Source organism: Oncorhynchus gorbuscha, linkage group LG18 (assembly GCF_021184085.1).
Source record: "Oncorhynchus gorbuscha isolate QuinsamMale2020 ecotype Even-year linkage group LG18, OgorEven_v1.0, whole genome shotgun sequence".
Taxonomy (NCBI): Eukaryota; Metazoa; Chordata; class Actinopteri; order Salmoniformes; family Salmonidae; genus Oncorhynchus; species Oncorhynchus gorbuscha.
In genome coordinates, this window is record NC_060190.1 from 7,115,696 (window position 1) to 7,132,904 (window position 17,209).

The following is a 17,209-nucleotide window of genomic DNA, read 5'->3' on the forward strand; positions in this document are numbered from 1 at the left end:
ATAACTTGATTGGTTGAAATGCCTATGTTTGCGTCATCCTCTCAATCCACCAATGGTGTGCTGTAAACGCGGGGATGTAATTGTTTGGATTTGGGTAGAAGGGCAGTTTATTTCCTGATAGTGTTTTGCTATCTATGTTATTGATCTACTGTTTGCTAGGTAGGTAATATTACATTTCCTTAGCTATCAGCGTCCAGGTAAGCATTCTGCCGTATATTTTACTCTCTGAAAGTCGGAAATCTTCACTATCGTGTATCGCACAACAGTTTATATGTTATTCACGTAACGGTTGTGATGTCGCTAAACTAGCTAGTTAACTAGCCAACATGTTAATGTATTTATTGAATAGGCTAGCTAAAGTAACTGCATAGTTATCTGATCAAACTGGATATTCCAATGGGCTGTAACAAAAAAAATAGCTATCAAGTGTCTAACGTTACCAAGCTAACCCTACTGGGCTAACTGTTGTGTCAACATGCATGCATGCAAGCATCATGCATTCCATTGTATGGTTAATTTGTCTCCAGCTAGCTAGCTAGCTAGCTAGACAAACAAGAGCCTGCCTCAACATGACCAGTGCCATGTTCCTTCTTTACTTTAGATGTTTTACTAGGTTTTGTGAAACCATAGAGTCCGCTGTAACGTTAGACATGGGGGAGCCCAAGACGCCCAAATTTGGGTCCATAGAAGAAGAGCTGAGTTTCTGGAAGGAGCAGTCAGACAAACACCAGCAAAGGTAAGGAATTCTACCAATGGTTGGTAGCTCGCAGCCGAACTGGTTGGCCTAGATGTGTGGATAATGGATAGAAGTGAAATAATCTGAATCTATATCTCTGAAGTTGTCCGTAAGTGTATATCTAGGAAGTTTATCATATATATTGATAAACGGTCATGGCTAGAAGGTGTCCAGCTTAACGTCAAAAGTGTATTTTTTTGTGTGTGCGTTTAGCTAACTCTAAACCTTTTCCTAACTTTAAGCAATTTCTCCTAACTTGCTGTGTAAGTTCTCCTAACCTGCTACGAAAAGTCAAATCTGATGTTAATTTGACAAAAACTGGATCCCTTCTAGCCATGACCATCCTAACTTCACCCTGTAACAGAGGAAAAATGGAATCTAATCCTAGATCAGAATTCAGTGGCGATTTCCTTCTACATAGTTTAGCTATGAAGGTTAGACGTGTTTGTGTCCAGGGCTGAGGAGGCACAGGAGGAGTTGCAGGAGTTCCAGCAAATGAGTAGGGACTATGAGGCGGAGCTGGAGACTGAGTTGAAGCAGTGTGAAGCACGGAACCGAGAACTACTGTCCAACAACAACCGGTTACGCATGGAACTGGAGAACATCCAGGTTAGAACATTTACATTTAAGTCATTTAGCAGACGCTCTTATCCAGAGCGACTTACAAATTGGTGCATTCACCTTATGACATCCAGTGGAACAGTCACTTTACAATAGTGCATCTAAATCTTAAAGGGGGGGGTGAGAGGGATTACTTATCCTATCCTAGGTATTCCTTAAAGAGGTGGGGTTTCAGGTGTCTCCGGAAGGTGGTGATTGACTGCGCTGTCCTGGCGTCGTGAGGGAGTTTGTTCCACCATTGGGGGGCCAGAGCAGCGAACAGTTTTGACTGGGCTGAGCGGGAGCTGTACTGCCTCAGTGGTAGGGAGGCGAGCAGGCCAGAGGTGGATGAACGCAGTGCCCTTGTTTGGGTGTAGGGCCTGATCAGAGCCTGGAGGTACTGAGGTGCCGTTCCCCTCACAGCTCCGTAGGCAAGCACCATGGTCTTGTAGCGGATGCGAGCTTCAACTGGAAGCCAGTGGAGAGAACGGAGGAGCGGGGTGACGTGAGAGAACTTGGGAAGGTTGAACACCAGACAGGCTGCAGCGTTCTGGATGAGTTGAAGGGGTTTAATGGCACAGGCAGGGAGCTCAGCCAACAGCGAGTTGCAGTAATCCAGACGGGAGATGACAAGTGCCCGGATTAGGACCTGCGCCGCTTCCTGTGTGAGGCAGGGTCGTACTCTGCGGATGTTGTAGAGCATGAACCTACATGAACGGGCCACCGCCTTGATGTTGGTTGAGAACGACAGGGTGTTGTCTAGGATCACGCCAAGGTTCTTAGCGCTCTGGGAGGAGGACACAATGGAGTTGTCAACCGTGATGGCGAGATCATGGAACGGGCAGTCCTTCCCCGGGAGGAAGAGCAGCTCTGTCTTGCCGAGGTTCAGCTTGAGGTGGTGATCCGTCATCCACACTGATATGTCTGCCAGACATGCAGAGATGCGATTCGCCACCTGGTCATCAGAAGGGGGAAAGGAGAAGATTAATTGTGTGTCGTCTGCATAGCAATGATAGGAGAGACCATGTGAGGTTATGACAGAGCCAAGTGACTTGGTGTATAGCGAGAATAGGAGAGGGCCTAGAACAGAGCCCTGGGGGACACCAGTGGTGAGAGCGCGTGGTGAGGAGACAGATTCTCGCCACGCCACCTGGTAGGAGCGACCTGTCAGGTAGGACGCAATCCAAGCGTGGGCCGCGCCGGAGATGCCCAACTCGGAGAGGGTGGAGAGGAGGATCTGATGGTTCACAGTATCGAAGGCAGTCGATAGATCTAGAAGGATGAGAGCAGAGGAGAGAGAGTTAGCTTTAGCAGTGTGGAGCGCCTCCGTGATACAGAGGAGAGCAGTCTCAGTTGAATGACTAGTCTTGAAACCTGACTGATTTGGATCAAGAAGGTCATTCAGAGAGAGATAGCGGGAGAGCTGGCCAAGGACGGCACTTTCAAGAGTTTTGGAGAGAAAAGAAAGAAGGGATACTGGTCTGTAATTGTTGACATCGGAGGGATCGAGTGTAGGTTTTTTCAGAAGGGGTGCAACTCTCGCTCTCTTGAAGACGGAAGAGACGTAGCCAGCGGTCAGGGATGAGGTGAGGTAAGGGAGAAGGTCTCCGGAAATGGTCTGGAGAGGAGGGGATAGGGTCAAGCGGGCAGGTTGTTGGGCGGCCGGCCGTCACAAGACGCGAGATTTCATCTGGAGAAAGAGGGGAGAAAGAGGTCAGAGCACAGGGTAGGGCAGTGTGAGCAGAACCAGCGGTGTCGTTTGACTTAGCAAACGAGGATCGGATGTCGTCGACCTTCTTTTCAAAATGGTTGACGAAGTCATCTGCAGAGAGGGAGGAGGGGGGGAGGAGGATTCAGGAGGGAGGAGAAGGTGGCAAAGAGCTTCCTAGGGTTAGAGGCTTGGAATTTAGCGTGGTAGAAAGTGGCTTTAGCAGCAGAGACAGAGGAGGAAAATGTAGAGAGGAGGGAGTGAAAGGATGCCAGGTCCGCAGGGAGGCGAGTTTTCCTCCATTTCCGCTCGGCTGCCCGGAGCCCTGTTCTGTGAGCTCGCAATGAGTCATCGAGCCACGGAGCGGGAGGGAGGGAGGACCGAGCCGGCCTGGAGGATAGGGGACATAGAGAGTCAAAGGATGCAGAGAGGGGAGGAGAGGAGGGTTGAGGAGGCAGAATCAGGAGATAGGTTGGAGAAGGTTTGAGCAGAGGGAAGAGATGATAGGATGGAGAGTTCATCAATAAGCTTGATGCCTTTAAGCCCTTTCTGAGAGGAGAGCAGTAGCTGGGAGAGAGAGCGAAGGTTGGGACGGCGCGATACCATCCGAGTAGGGGCAGTGTGGGAGGTGTTGGATGAGAGCGAGAGGGAAAAGGATACAAGGTAGTGGTCTGGAGACTTGGAGGGGAGTTGCAATGAGGTTAGTGGAAGAACAGCATCTAGTAAAGATGAGGTCGAGCGTATTGCCTGCCTTGTGAGTAGCGGAGTCAATCACCACCTTCCGGGGGAAAAGTAATCCTTCTCCATCCCCCCCCCCTTAAAATATTTAGGGAAGGTCTCCAGGTTCTGAGACTGCTCTTCTCTGTATCCACGAGAGGGTGAGGTCAAAAGAGCTATCTCTCTCAGAATGAGAGTAAATGAGTGGAAAGAAGGAGGCAGAGAGGAATGAGTCAAAGGTAGACGTGGGGAGGTTAAAGTCGCCCAGAACTGTGAGAGGTGAGCCGTCCTCAGGAAAGGAGCTTATCAAGGCATCAAGCTCATTGATGAACTCTCAGAGGGAACCTGGACTTCGGGGCGATAAATGATAAGGATGTTAAGCTTGAAAGGGCTGGTAACTGTGACAGCATGGAATTCAAAGGAGGCGATAGACAGATGGGTAAGGGGAGAAAGAGAGAATGACCACTTGGGAGAGATGAGGATCCCGGTGCCACCACCCCGCTGACCAGAAGCTCTCGGGGTGTGCGAGAACACGTGGGTGGATGAAGAGAGAGCAGTAGGAGTAGCAGTGTTGTCTGTGGTGATCCATGTTTCCGTCAGTGCCAAGAAGTCGAGGGACTGGAGGGGGGCATAGGCTGAGATGAACTCTGCCTTGTTGACCGCAGATCGGCAGTTCCAGAGGCTACCGGAGACCTGGAACTCCACGTGGGTCGTGCGCGCTGGGACCACCAGATTAGGGTGGCCGCGGCCACACGGTGTGGAGCGTTTGTATGGTCTGTGCAGAGAGGAGAGAACAGGGATAGACAGACACATAGTTGACAGGCTACAGAAGAGGCTACGCTAATGCAAAGGAGATTGGAATGACAAGTGGACTACACGTCTCGAAAGTTCAGAAAGTTAAGCTTACGTAGCAAGAATCTTATTGACTAAAATGATTAAAATGATACAGTACCTAGAACACCTGTATTGTCAAGGCCAACACTACTTATATTCTGTAGTCTTGCATCACCACGTCATATTATCTCGTATACTCTGCATCCCATCACGTAAAGTTTGGGCTCCATATTCTGTATGTTTTAGTAGACTTCAAAGCACCTTCTGTGTCTTGAGTGGTCTAGTAGTACACACACGGTCACTCTAGATCATAGCCACCATCACCAGAGGCACTGTGTGTTCATTACCACGGAGCAGCTGACTTCTGAGCAACTATTTATACTGCTGAGTCCAGGGGGAAGGTTAAAGTCATTGAATACTTGATTGTGCTAAAAGCCTTAATTTCTGGGGACTGGGGGACAGTCAAGGACAAGCCTGTGAAGGGAGAACATCATCTAAGACCAGAAATGAGCAGCAGACATGCATCAAAAAGAAGTGCTCTGTGTTTTTGCAGGAGAAGTACGAGGCGCAGCACTCTGAAGCGTTTAGGCAGATCTCATTGTTGGAGGGAGACCTGGAAGAGACCACAGCGGTCAAGGACCAACTCCAGAAGTACATCAGAGAGCTGGAGCAGTCCAACGACGACCTGGAGAGGGCCAAGAGGTCAGTCTGGACACTTTGACCTCGACTTGGTTGTTATTATTGTGACGTAATGACACTGACTTATGTTGATGAGGGACTTTCAATAACTATGTAAAAAAGCCTGTCTCTGCTGGGTTGTCATTGTATTGTAACTCATGTGTCTGTCTGACACTTCTTTATCCAATCACCCTAATGAGATTGGTGTGTGTCTTGCCAATGTGTCCAGCCAATGTGTACCCATTTTGTCAAACTTCATAGGCCTACATACAGATTCAACCATGTCTGTCCTTCCACTCACCCTGGAGGATAGGATGTAACTTAAGACGTAACCATAGTAACTGACTGACCAATGTCCTGTCTCGCAGGGCGACCATCATGTCCCTGGAGGACTTTGAGCAGAGGATGAACCACGTGATCGAGAGGAACGCCTTCCTGGAGAGTGAGCTGGATGAAAAGGAAAACCTTCTGGAGTCTGTCCAGAGACTAAAGGATGAGGCCAGAGGTCTGTGTGTGTGTAGGGGAGGGGGGGTACGGAGGTCAGTGTGTTTCTCTGTGTGTGAGAGAGAGAAGCGAGGTGAGTCAGTGGAACAAGAAACTCAAAAAGGTTTTCATTTCATGTTCTAATCAAGAACTGCCGATTTTGCCAGATTTAGTTACCAGTTTCAAAAATATGTGCAATTTGATAGTTGACTGACATTGTAATATCAGGATGATCCAGCCTTGCCCATTGTATTCCTCAAAAAGTAAGCAGAGCAAATGTGAGATTGAGTTTGGCATTATGTATAGAATTTACAGCTATAAAAGTCCTGGCTCAAGTCCCGTACTGTTTTTTTAATGGTCTTCAAGCTTATATATCATCATATTCATGATGGGGGTCATCTTAAGATATATAATGTATTTGAATTAATTTACCTTTACTGTTTATGAAGGTTTTTGATTACGGGAGAAAAACTCAATAAAAAACCTTAATGAAAGGCATCAGTTAAAAGTAAATTCATCCACAAATACGAATATTATTTACATGTACAGTATCTTCAATTATCACGTTTTCATGAATTTGATATATAAGCTTGATGCCCATTCAAAAACATGATCCAGGAAGTAGGTGGGACTTCCATTGCGTATTGGTGATTACTTGTATTGACTTTTTCTATATTTGTACTGTAGTATCAATGTCACACATGTCCTCAGTATTGAGATCTGATCGGTTGTCTCTTCTCTCTGTGTTGGGCAGATTTACGACAGGAGCTAGCTGTACAGCAGGTCCAGGAGCGACGCCCCCCCAGTAGCCTCTCTAAAGAGAAAGACAGGACCGAATCATCGTCACGCTCCACCATACTGACAACCCCCTCCAAACCACTTGGTACATTCCCAGCAACCCCAGCCTCAAGCATTCGTCGAGGTGGGTGAGACCAATGGTAGCTGTGTTGTGGGTTAAACTGTAATAATGACTTTTTCCTAATTTAAAAATATAATTTAATGTGGTGGAATGCTAGTTAATCCCTTAGTCAAAGACAGTACAGTATGAAGATATAGGCAAAAAAATGCTTTTCTAATAGAAATCCCCAATCACACTTGTAGGCGATGCCATGGCGATATTGGCTAGCTAAGCCCGTGCGTAGAAACACGTCATCGGGTTTAACGGCGCGTGAGCAGGCCGTCAAATCAATGGCAATCCTTCGATATAAAGTTATTTTTGACAAATGAAAACAATACATTTTCACCAGGTTGGAATAATAACATGTTCAACTACTTAAGATACTGGCTCGAATCATGGTTGTGCATTTAGATTCAGAAAATGTACAACTAACGAAGAATTTGCCACCAAACCCTGGCCTGGTTTGTTTTGCCCTCTGGATTTAAAAACTCTGTGCCTTAGTAGCTGTAGTTTGATGTTGTGATTTGTGCTAAATGTAATGTGTTTGTGTTTAGGGGATAACCTAACAGGAACTCCTCTGAGTACGTCAGCTCGCATATCTGCACTCAACATCGTCGGGGAGCTCCTAAGAAAAGTTGGGGTAAGAAACAGTGTAGGACCTATGCATTTAATACCACCCTCATATCACCAGGAACCTTCAATTATGTATAGAATAAAATAACTAATTTAATGACTTAAAGAAACTCCATACAAATATTGTTTGGAATTTTCATTTTTAATGCATCTCCATTCCTGTGTCTATGATGATCTCAGACTGTAATACAACTTATTTCCCCTCTTGGATGCTCTAGAACCTGGAGTCCAAGTTGGCGTCTTGTCGAGACTTCGTATACGAAACGCCGCCGAAAAGACCGGCTCTTCCGTCGTGTCCCGGTACCCCCTCTGCTATAGAGGGAGGCACAGAGATCCAGGTCTGCAGCATGAGCCCTCCACACTACGACAGGTAAATGGGTCACAATGAGAAAATCATATATTTCTGAAAATCATATACAGTGGGGCAAAAAAGTATTTAGTCAGCCACCAATTGGGCAAGTTCTCCCACTTAAGATGAGGCCTGTCATTTTCATCATAGGTACACTTCAACTGTGACAGACAAAATTAGAAGAAAAATACAGAAAAATCACATTGTAGGATTTAATGAATTTATTTGCAAATTATGGTGGAAAATAAGTATTTGGTCACCTACAAACAAGCACGATTTCTGGCTCTCACATACCTGTAACTTCTTGAAGAGGCTCCTCTGTCCTCCACTCGTTACCTGTATTAATGGCACCTGTTTGAACTTGTTATCAGTATAAAAGACACCTGTCCACAACCTCAAACAGTCACACTCCAAACTCCACTATGGCCAAGACCAAAGAGCTGTCAAAGGACACCAGAAACAAAATTGTAGACCTGCACCAGGCTGGGAAGACTGAATCTGCAATAGGTAAGCAGCTTGGTTTGAAGAAATCAACTGTGGGAGCAAATCTTAGGAAATGGAAGACATACAAGACCACTGATAATCTCCCTCGATCTGGGGCTCCACGCAAGATCTCACCCCGTGGGGTCAAAATGATTACAAGAACGGTGAGCAAAAATCCCAGAACCACACGGGGGACCTAGTGAATGACCTGCAGAGAGCTGGGACCAAAGTAACAAAGCCTACCATCAGTAACACACGACACCGCCAGGGACTCAAATCTTGCAGTGCCAGACGTGTCACTCTGCTTTTGGATGATCCATAAGAAGATTGGGAGAATGTCACATGGTCAGATGAAACCAAAATATACATTTTTGTTAAACTCAGCTCGTCGTGTTTGGAGGACAAAGAATGCTGAGTTGCATCCAAAGAGCACCATACCTACTGTGAAGCATGGGGGTGGAAACATCATGCTTTGGGGCTGTTTTTCTGCAAAGGGACCAGGAGACTATTCTGTGTAAAGGAAAGAATGAATGGGGCCATGTATCGTGAGATTTTGAGTGAAAACCTCCATCAGCAAGGGCATTGAAGACTAAACGTGGCTGGGTCTTTCAGCATAACAATGATCCCAAACACACCGCCCGGGCAACGAAGGAGTGAGAAGCATTAAGGTCCTGGAGTGGCCTAGCCAGTCTCCAGATCTCAACCCCATAGAAAATCTTTGGAGGGAGTTGAAAGTCCGTGTTGCCCAGCAACAGTCCCAAAACATCACTGCTCTAGAGGAGATCTGCATGGAGGAATGGGCCAAAATACCAGCAAGTGTGTGAAAACCTTGTGAAGACTTACAGAAAACATTTGACCTCGGTCATTGCCAACAAAGGGTATATAAAAGTATTGAGAAACTTGTTGACCAAATACTTATTTTCCACCATAATTTGCAAATAAATCCATTAAAAATCCTACAATGTGATTTTCTGGATTGTTTTTCTCATTTTGTCTGTCATAGTTGAAGTGTACCTATGATGAAAATTACAGGCCTCTCTCATCTTTAAGTGGGAGAACTTGCACAATTGGTGGCTGACTAAATACTTTTTTGCCCCACTGTATGTATGCATGTATGTATGTGTATATATATTTGTCTCGTTGTGTGTATCTAGATTCAGCTTACTTAGTTGTATTTATTAGGATTCCCAATTAGCTGCTGCCGAGGCAGTGGACACTTCCCGGGGTCCAAACAGAAATCAAAACAAATTAAATGCATAATATACACAGAGTATACCAAACATTAGGAACACCTGCACCCCACGCCCTCAGAACAGCCTCAATTTGTTGGGGCATGGGACACATACACAATCCATGTCTCAAAGTTTTTTTTTTAAAGCCATCTCCCCCCCTTCATCTACACTGATTGAAGTGGATTTAGCAAGTGACATCAAAATGGTTCATAGTTTTCACCTGGTCAATCTGTCATGGAAAGAGCAGGTGTTCATGTTTTGTACACAGTGTACATGGCACAACATTTAGCAGATGCTCCCATCCAGGGTGAGCCCCAGCAAGTGCATTCAACTCAAGAAAGCCAGACATCTTAACTAAAAAGTACTTTACTCTCCATTTAGACTTATACTGGTCTGAGAAATCAACTAAGAGGGGGGAGGATGTTCAGCTGGTAGTGTAGTGACAACTAATGAACATGAACTGGGTGGGATCTGTTGTTCTGGTTCCTGTTGCTCATAATTCTGTCTGATGTTCTACATTAAAATTAACTTGTTGATTTACGTGTTACTCATCATGGTAGACGTTGTCTTTCAGTTTGGTGAAGCGGTTAGAGTTTGGACCTGCGCCTCCTCGGGGGATCTCCCACGGCTCCCACTCACCATCAGGGGGAGTCAAGATCCTGCTTTGAAACGAGGGCCTCCCCTGTCCCCCTCCCCACACTGTACTACCCATCAGTAGGGCTTTAAAAATTGTCCCCCTCACTACACTACCAGCTGAACATCCTCCCCCCTCAGTCAGACTATGAACCAGGAAGCCGCTCCCTCGATCAACTTATTTGCTGCATGGACTCTGAGAAGAACTGCTACGCTAGTTTTATTTTATTAATAAGTGAGGATTACTTGACCCCGCTGCATGTCCTCCTGCTGATCCCTTGACCCCTGAACCCAAGTCCTGCAATAACCCCAACCCTGCTACTACCACCCCTTATCCTTCTTGTACCCACGTTCTCTGATTGGATTCCATCTTGAAGTGCCAACTGTAGCAGAAGAGTGAAGTTGGTCAATAGTTGGTGCTGTTAGCCTTTAGCATTGCTGCCTTTTATCAATCTACCACCACCACATGTAAGTTTTACCTAGTCATGATTCCTTTCTGTATGTCTAACTATGTCCGTGCGTAGCTAAGCCACATGTGCTTATAGGGCTATACGTGTAAAGTGTCGGAGATGGTAAGTTAGGCTAGCTTTACCTTTTGGAGAATGTGTATTATTCCTTTCTTTGTGCTGGGTTGTCCTCGTCTGTAAAAGCTAAGGATGGTCTGAAGTTTATGGGTACTACTACTTTACAGGTCAATGTGAGTTAAAAGCAATGGTTTAATGTACGAAGATAATTTATTTTAAAGGTCTTCTACCTGGTAACTTGAAAATGTATTATGTGAGAAATGCACAGACTAGCTAGCCTATACCCTGTCATGCATTTGCAGAATGTTTTATAAGGTAGGCAAGATATAGAAACGGAGAAAATACATTGAGTTAACTTCTGAAAATCTCAAATGTAGTCTAGGTCTTTGGCAAAAACTTGCCATTTCTTCAGTGTTTAAGTTTGAGATCTCTCAATTTTTTATATTTAGAGTTAGGGGGTACCACTGCACTGCATAGAATCTATATTAGATCTTTCCAATAGGAAGTGGCCTAAAGACAGCTTTGGTTCAGTTTGAGCAGGTCAGTTGACCCAGAATTCCTGTCAAAATACTAATCTTATCTCAGATCAGGGAGCTATCAAAGATGACAATAGATTTGACAGACTAGAATTCGATTTTACAGAATAGGGTTTTGAGAAAGCACAGTTCATACTATATTTCCAAAACCATTATGGATGATGCCTTGGTTACACTGTTAATGCTGGACATGTGAATTCTTTACGCACTGTTTAAAAGAATGTTTTAGCCTTATGTCTTTCCAATGAGGAGCAATAGTCCAATATCAAGGACATATGACACTAGGGCATGTTACTACTCAATGACGTTTGTACTTACTAACAATGTGTATATATCGGTTCCATCCATGTGCTTTATCCAATTCCCCTGTCATGTTCGTGATAAAGGAGTTGGTTAGAACACACAGATTTGAGACCAGGATAATATGTCAACAAAACTGTTACAGCAGCTGTTCTTATGAAAGTACTCTGCTGTTGTGTATGAACTAAGGACCAGGAAGTACCGTTTGTGGAGCTTCTTTTACAACTGTACATGCAACCGTTTGTGGGTGTTACTAACTTCTGTCTGGATTTACATTGAAATGTATGCACCTGAGGTGCTCGACCTTTTGACCTGTTGGTTTGCAATCCTTTTTCTATCAAAATGAACACATAAAATTAACATTCTAAACATGCTTTTGGCAATATCATTCAGGATGTGGAGACAGACATAGTAGATGAATACGGTTACTTTCACTTATTTATTGTGCAGGTGGTTCCACATTTTATAGATTTGAAGAAGTGGCATGTAAACGTCAATTGAGTAAAAACAAGACAGAACATTGTTGTAAAGGTGACCAGTGGCTGGAAAAACTCATATTTTTGTTGAATATGCATCTGGACACACACACAATGGCCTTGATGGTATGACACTATTCCTGCTGATGATATTCTACTTGGCAAGGTACACAACTGAAAAAGTACCTGTCTTGTTGATACTATGTGTATTAGACTTTAGGAACAAGAAAAGCCTGATAGGAATATGTAGGTGAAAGGGGTGACTGGTTTTGGTTTCTAAAAGTAGGAAGGTGTTCTGCTACCCATACTTGACAGTCAGAAAAATATTCAAAGTATGAAATATATATGGTCGAGTCACTGTCCTTACCATAGACAACAGAACAGTTGCTATGGTTGCAACCATGCGCCAATATTGGGGCAGCTATTCTGAATACAAACAAAATACATTTGGACTACATCAGTTATTTTTTTAGCTGGGTGGGTATACCATTTGTCATAGTATACATTGACCTTTATAACGATCTTAAAAGTTAACAGCAGTGTAGAAGACGGGACAAGTCATAATGCAGTCAGAAATCGATTTACATGACCGCTAGATGTATAAATCTAGAAATACAATGTGATGCCTATAATTAATTAGGATTTAAAGTGACAAATAGTAACACCTGGATTTATCCTTCCAGATGAAAGGAGAATAAGGAACAACATGTAACCTACGTACCTTCGAGGGGTACAACATTATGCTAAGGAAGTATCGTAGGGACAAGTAATTCAGTGCAGTACAAAACAGTGTAGCAAAAGAACAAATCACACCATCCCAGGCACTAAACTTAAACCAAATGAATTATTACGCCTTTGTCTCTTATGCCTCCATTTTGTCTGTTTTGACTTGTGAAAAGCCTTATGTTCTCTGAATGAGAAGGCAGTCGATATGTGACTGATATAGAGAATCATATTTGGAAGTGATATGAAAGAAAAAGGTTGAAGTCACTTGTGTGTTCTTTGGTAAAGCGGGTCTGTCTGGCACCAGTAATACTGAGTCTGATTGGTTGGATGCTTGTAATACTGAATTTATTTGGATGGTTTTGGGCTCTTCTACTCAACAGACTTTGTTCCGTTGTAGTCCCCCTGTGAGTCCCCGTCTTCTTCTGACGCGTCATCGATGACTCCTCTCCGGGCACTGCCCCCGACACGGCGCGGTGCGCTGCTGAAAGAGGGCTCTGTCCCGCGCCTGAAACGCAGACCGACAGACAGCACCGATGCAAGACACAGACACAGGACACACAGATGAGACGAGCTATGGGCAAGACCACTCTGTTGTCCTGAGGTTACCAGGAAATGTTGACTTTTTGCTCCTATGGTCTGCGTCTGTATATCACTCTGCCTTTATCCACCTTTTTGTTTTAACAAGGTAAAATGGATGTCTAACAATACCTACCAGACAGGTTGTGATAGTCACTGTTAATAAAGTATTGACATCCTATTACAATTAATAGTCCCACTTTAAACAATGCACAACTTAAAGGCTTTATATAGCCTACATAAATACTTCAAATAATCTGTGAGCATATGTCATAATATAAATGGTGCATAAACATTTGGCAATTCACCCTACTCTAGTAGTCACACCACCCTTTATAGAGTATGACATGCTTATATATGATTTATGAAGCCTTTGTGTAGTTATGATGAGGCCTTTGCATGTTATATATAAAGCCTTTATAAGTTGTGCGTCATTCAAAGTGGAACCACAATGGTCTATTAAGTTCAAACTGCATCCTTTCATGAAACTTGTCTATTATGTTTTGTTAGGCTTGAGTAAAAAAACAAAACTTGTGTTGAACACGAGGAAGATGAAATGGCATCGCTGAAATGCAGAATGAGTGAGATGTTATAGTAACAGTAGGCACGCTGCACACCGGCCGGTTATATCTTTAACTCATTTGACTCCTGTCTAGACGAACACTAGTCTGGTCCCAAAACAGTTTGTGCTGTATTGTCAACTCCGATGGTCACTGGAGACCATAGGATTTGGCAAGACAGCACAAACAGATCTGGAACCAGGCTAGACAGACACAGAGAAATGAGTTTGGTTTAGGGCAACTAAACCAAGCATGGAGAAAAATATGGTCACCAGTAGTAGAAAGACCACAACGGAAGTGCAATACACTTTTCTTGCACTGTTTCAGACTATGAGCTCGATCAGAGGAGCTCCATTGAAGATATTGACCGATAAACCATATTTCACTCTTTCAGGCGGAGAAATTGCACAGTCAGTTGGACAAGAGTGCATGGGGGTAAGTTATGGAAAGTTCAAATGAAAATGGTAATAAACTTTGAGCGCAGAGGTACCTGCTACGTTACTCCTTGGGTTCTGGGATTGGGTTGCCTCTGCAATAAAGATTCAAGAAAGGCTTTGATTTCCAGAGCACTCACCATGGTGTTAGAAACAGATTTACTGTAGTACAGTGTTCAACTTGTTATCTGCAAGCCCCAAAAGAGTACTTTATGATCATTTGCCCATTGGGAGATGATTTAATTGTGGTTGGTGAATGGTTGATTGTGTGAAATGTCAGTGTGGTTGCTGTAAATCTACTCAGTTATATATTGGACCTGCCTTGATTTGGGGTGGTTATCCTTTTTCTAGCGAGTGATTTGAGCACAGTGAAACTACAGTACACAGGAGCAGTCAGGAGCAGGGACTCTTGCCAAAGACACCGCCCTGACTCTGGGGTCATGGGTCACACTGTACCTGAGTTTGCTCTTGAGGGAGTTGACCTCGCGGCTCATGGCATCGTTAGCCTCGGTGGACTCATCCAACTCCCTCTGCAGCTTCCTGCGGGCAGCCGTGATGCGCTGAGACTCCTCCTCCGACTCCTCCAGCTGGCGCTTCAGCTGCTTCATCCGCGTGTTGCCCTTTTCTGCCTGGGGAGGAGAGGGGGAAAGGAGAGGAGTAAGGTGGGAGGGGTAAAGGAGAGGAGTAAGGTGGGGGGGGGGGGGGGTTCATAAGAGTCATAACACTGCCATGAGCAGATATGAACACCCTCTTCTTCCTAAGACTGGTGTCAGCATGACACAACAGCATACCTGTTCCTTGTACTGTTCGGCCTGTTTCCTCTCGTCCTCCACCTGGATCATCAGATCTTTCAGCTTTTTGTCCTTCTGGCGCAGGCCCTTGGCTACGGCCTGCTTGTCTCTGCTCTCCTGCTCCACCTGCTCCTCCAACTGAGCCACCTTGGCCTCCAGGGCAGTGATGGATGACTTGAACTTGGACTTGACCTGTTCAGAGATGATAGAAATCGATACCCCACAATAACGGTACACTACACACCCACTAAGCTGGACCGGAAAGTAGGGACACTTAATATTTTCTCAATGGGGAGCAACCCTAGTAAATCTACTATCTCTGACCTGGTTCTCCATCTCCTGCAGCTTGGCCTTTAGGTCCTTGTTCTGCCTCTCCATCTGCTGCCGGGCGCTCTCGTTCTTCTGGGAGGTGGTGCGCTCGGTCTGCAGCTCATTGTTTAGCTGGTCCACCTGAGTGTGAAGAGTGGTCAAGATGTGGTCACCGATGCTGTGAGTTCAAAACTTGGTCACTGAGGGTTAAAGGTATGGTCAATATACATCCAAGAGTTGGTCAATGTGTGTCTAAGAGGTGGTCAATGAGGGTTGAAATTGTAGTCAATGAGGGTTCAAAGCATGGTTGATAAAAGGTCAAGTTGTGGTTCAAGTGCAGGGCTGCCCAACCCTCTTCCTGGAGATTTCCTTTTTTTTTTTTTTTTCCTTTATTTAACCAGGTAGGCCAGTTGAGAACAAGATCTCATTTACAACTGCAACCTGGCCAAGATAAAGCAGTGTGACACAAACAACAGAGTTCAATATGGAATAAACAAATGTACAGTCAATAACACAATAGAAAAAAAGTCTTTATACAGTGTCTGCAAATGGCGTTGAGGTGGTAAAGGCAATAAATCGGCCATAGTAGCGAAGTAATTACAATTTAGCAAATGAACACGAGTGATAAATGTGCAGATGATGTGCAAGTAGAAATACTGGTGTGTAAAATATCAAAAAAATTAAATACAAAGAATATGGGGATGAGGTAGGTAGATTTGATGGGCAATTTACAGCGATCGGTAAGCTGCTCAAGATAACTGATGTTTAAAGTTAATGAGGGAGATAAAGTCTCCAACTTCAGCGATTTATTCAAATCGTTCCAGTCATTGGCAGCAAAGAACTGGAAGGAAAGATCTACTGTCCTGTAGAGTCAGTCCAACCCTAATTTAGCATATCTGATTCAGCAATTGAAGGTCTTGTTGAGCAGCTAATTAGTTGAATCAGGTGTGTTATACTAGGGTTGGACTGAACCTACAGGACAGTAGATCTCCAGGAAGGAGGGTTGGACAGCCCTGTTCTAGTGTGTTTAAGGTGTGGTCACAGTGTGTTTCAGGTATTTAGGAAGAGGGGTCCTGCCAGTCTAACCTGTTGAGTGCTCTTCCTCAATCTGTCGTTGAGGATCTCCATGTTACTGCTCTCTTCCTCCAGCTCCTCCTCCAGCTGGGAGATCTTAGCCTCCAGACGACGCTTTTCATCAGACAGGGCTGACCTGGAAACAGCAGACAGGAAACAGTCAGTCACACAATGAATGCTTCCCTACATTACCACACAATGTTTCAGTTGCACAATGCTCCACTACACCACCTAATGCTGCGTTCAATTCAGTTTCCAATTCATTCCACTTATTTGACTGTGGAAAATTGTGAAATACAAGAGGCATTATAATGCTGTTAACATCACATTCATTTAGTAAAGGTTCTACTTACTTTCCAGAGGTGTTGCTGGCTAGTTCGTCAGACAGCTCGTCCCGCTCAGCCTCTGCTTGTTTCCGTGCCCTCTCAGCAGCAGCCAGCTCCTACACACACACACACACAATAGCACTCTGGTCAAAAGTAGTGCACTATATGGGAAATAGAGTGTTCTCACACTTTGCCATGCTATCTACAGTGAGCCAGGCTACATTACCTCCTGAATCTGCATGAGCTCAGCCTCCAGACTCTTGGCCTTCCTCTCGCTCTCCTTAGCCGTACCCAGCACCTCTTCTCTGGCTGCACGGGCATCTTCCAGTTCCCTCTGGAAGTCCTTCATCTGGGCCTGGAGATGGAATGACATAGTTACATTATGAGGCATCAACAGGCTTTCATAATGCTTTATAAGGTGTGATGGGTTCTGACTTCTAAACTCGAAATATGAAAAATACTTGTTCATGGTACTGAGGGAGAGAGGGGAATGTAGAACAGTTACATTCTGTCAGAACATGTTATTGATAGACATCAGGTATCCTATGGAAAGGAGAAGGGCTACAGTCTGGTACAGGTCAAGGACAGCCGTG

The 17,209-nt window shown here is 44.6% G+C and overlaps 2 protein-coding genes across 6 annotated transcripts in view; one reads left to right on the plus strand and one right to left on the minus strand.

Moving 5' to 3' along the window:
- Positions 1-22: 22 nt before the first annotated feature.
- On the plus strand, positions 23-11,717 carry LOC124002575 (nuclear distribution protein nudE homolog 1-A-like). 3 transcript variants are annotated; one of them, XM_046310076.1, is made up of 9 exons: positions 23-159; positions 602-736; positions 1,192-1,345; positions 5,149-5,297; positions 5,642-5,778; positions 6,511-6,678; positions 7,209-7,294; positions 7,506-7,657; positions 9,926-11,717. In XM_046310076.1, the coding sequence occupies exons 2-9, from the start codon at positions 651-653 to the stop codon at positions 10,017-10,019; spliced, it is 1,026 nt and encodes a 341-aa protein (XP_046166032.1). In that variant the 5' UTR covers positions 23-159; positions 602-650; the 3' UTR covers positions 10,020-11,717. The 3 variants fall into 3 exon arrangements, with proteins under 3 accessions (XP_046166032.1, XP_046166031.1, XP_046166033.1); XM_046310077.1 differs by lacking the exon at positions 23-159 and adding an exon at positions 179-197; XM_046310075.1 differs by having other exon boundaries at positions 65-736.
- Positions 11,718-11,764: 47 nt separating this feature from the next.
- LOC124002572 (myosin-11-like) overlaps positions 11,765-17,209 on the minus strand; it is a 40,054-nt gene continuing 34,609 nt past the window's right edge. For 2 of the 3 annotated variants that reach the window (XM_046310065.1, XM_046310064.1), the window contains 7 exons: positions 16,843-16,971; positions 16,644-16,732; positions 16,303-16,426; positions 15,232-15,357; positions 14,908-15,099; positions 14,573-14,745; positions 11,765-13,051 (listed from right to left, as the gene is read on the minus strand). In XM_046310065.1, the coding sequence (XP_046166021.1) occupies positions 12,916-13,051; positions 14,573-14,745; positions 14,908-15,099; positions 15,232-15,357; positions 16,303-16,426; positions 16,644-16,732; positions 16,843-16,971 (969 nt within the window). In that variant the 3' untranslated portion in view covers positions 11,765-12,915. Of the gene's footprint in view, positions 13,052-14,172; positions 14,212-14,572; positions 14,746-14,907; positions 15,100-15,231; positions 15,358-16,302; positions 16,427-16,643; positions 16,733-16,842; positions 16,972-17,209 lie in introns of all 3 variants that reach the window. The other variant, XM_046310066.1, reaches the window with a different exon arrangement.

Coding starts and splice junctions, on each gene's coding strand:
- LOC124002575 (XM_046310075.1), top strand. CDS start 570: ATGACCAGTGCCATGTTCCTTCTTTACTTTAGATGTTTTACTAGGTTT. Junction 5,779..6,510: donor ACTAAAGGATGAGGCCAGAG/GTCTGTGTGTGT, acceptor TGTGTTGGGCAG/ATTTACGACAGGAGCTAGCT. Junction 7,658..9,925: donor AGCCCTCCACACTACGACAG/GTAAATGGGTCA, acceptor GTTGTCTTTCAG/TTTGGTGAAGCGGTTAGAGT.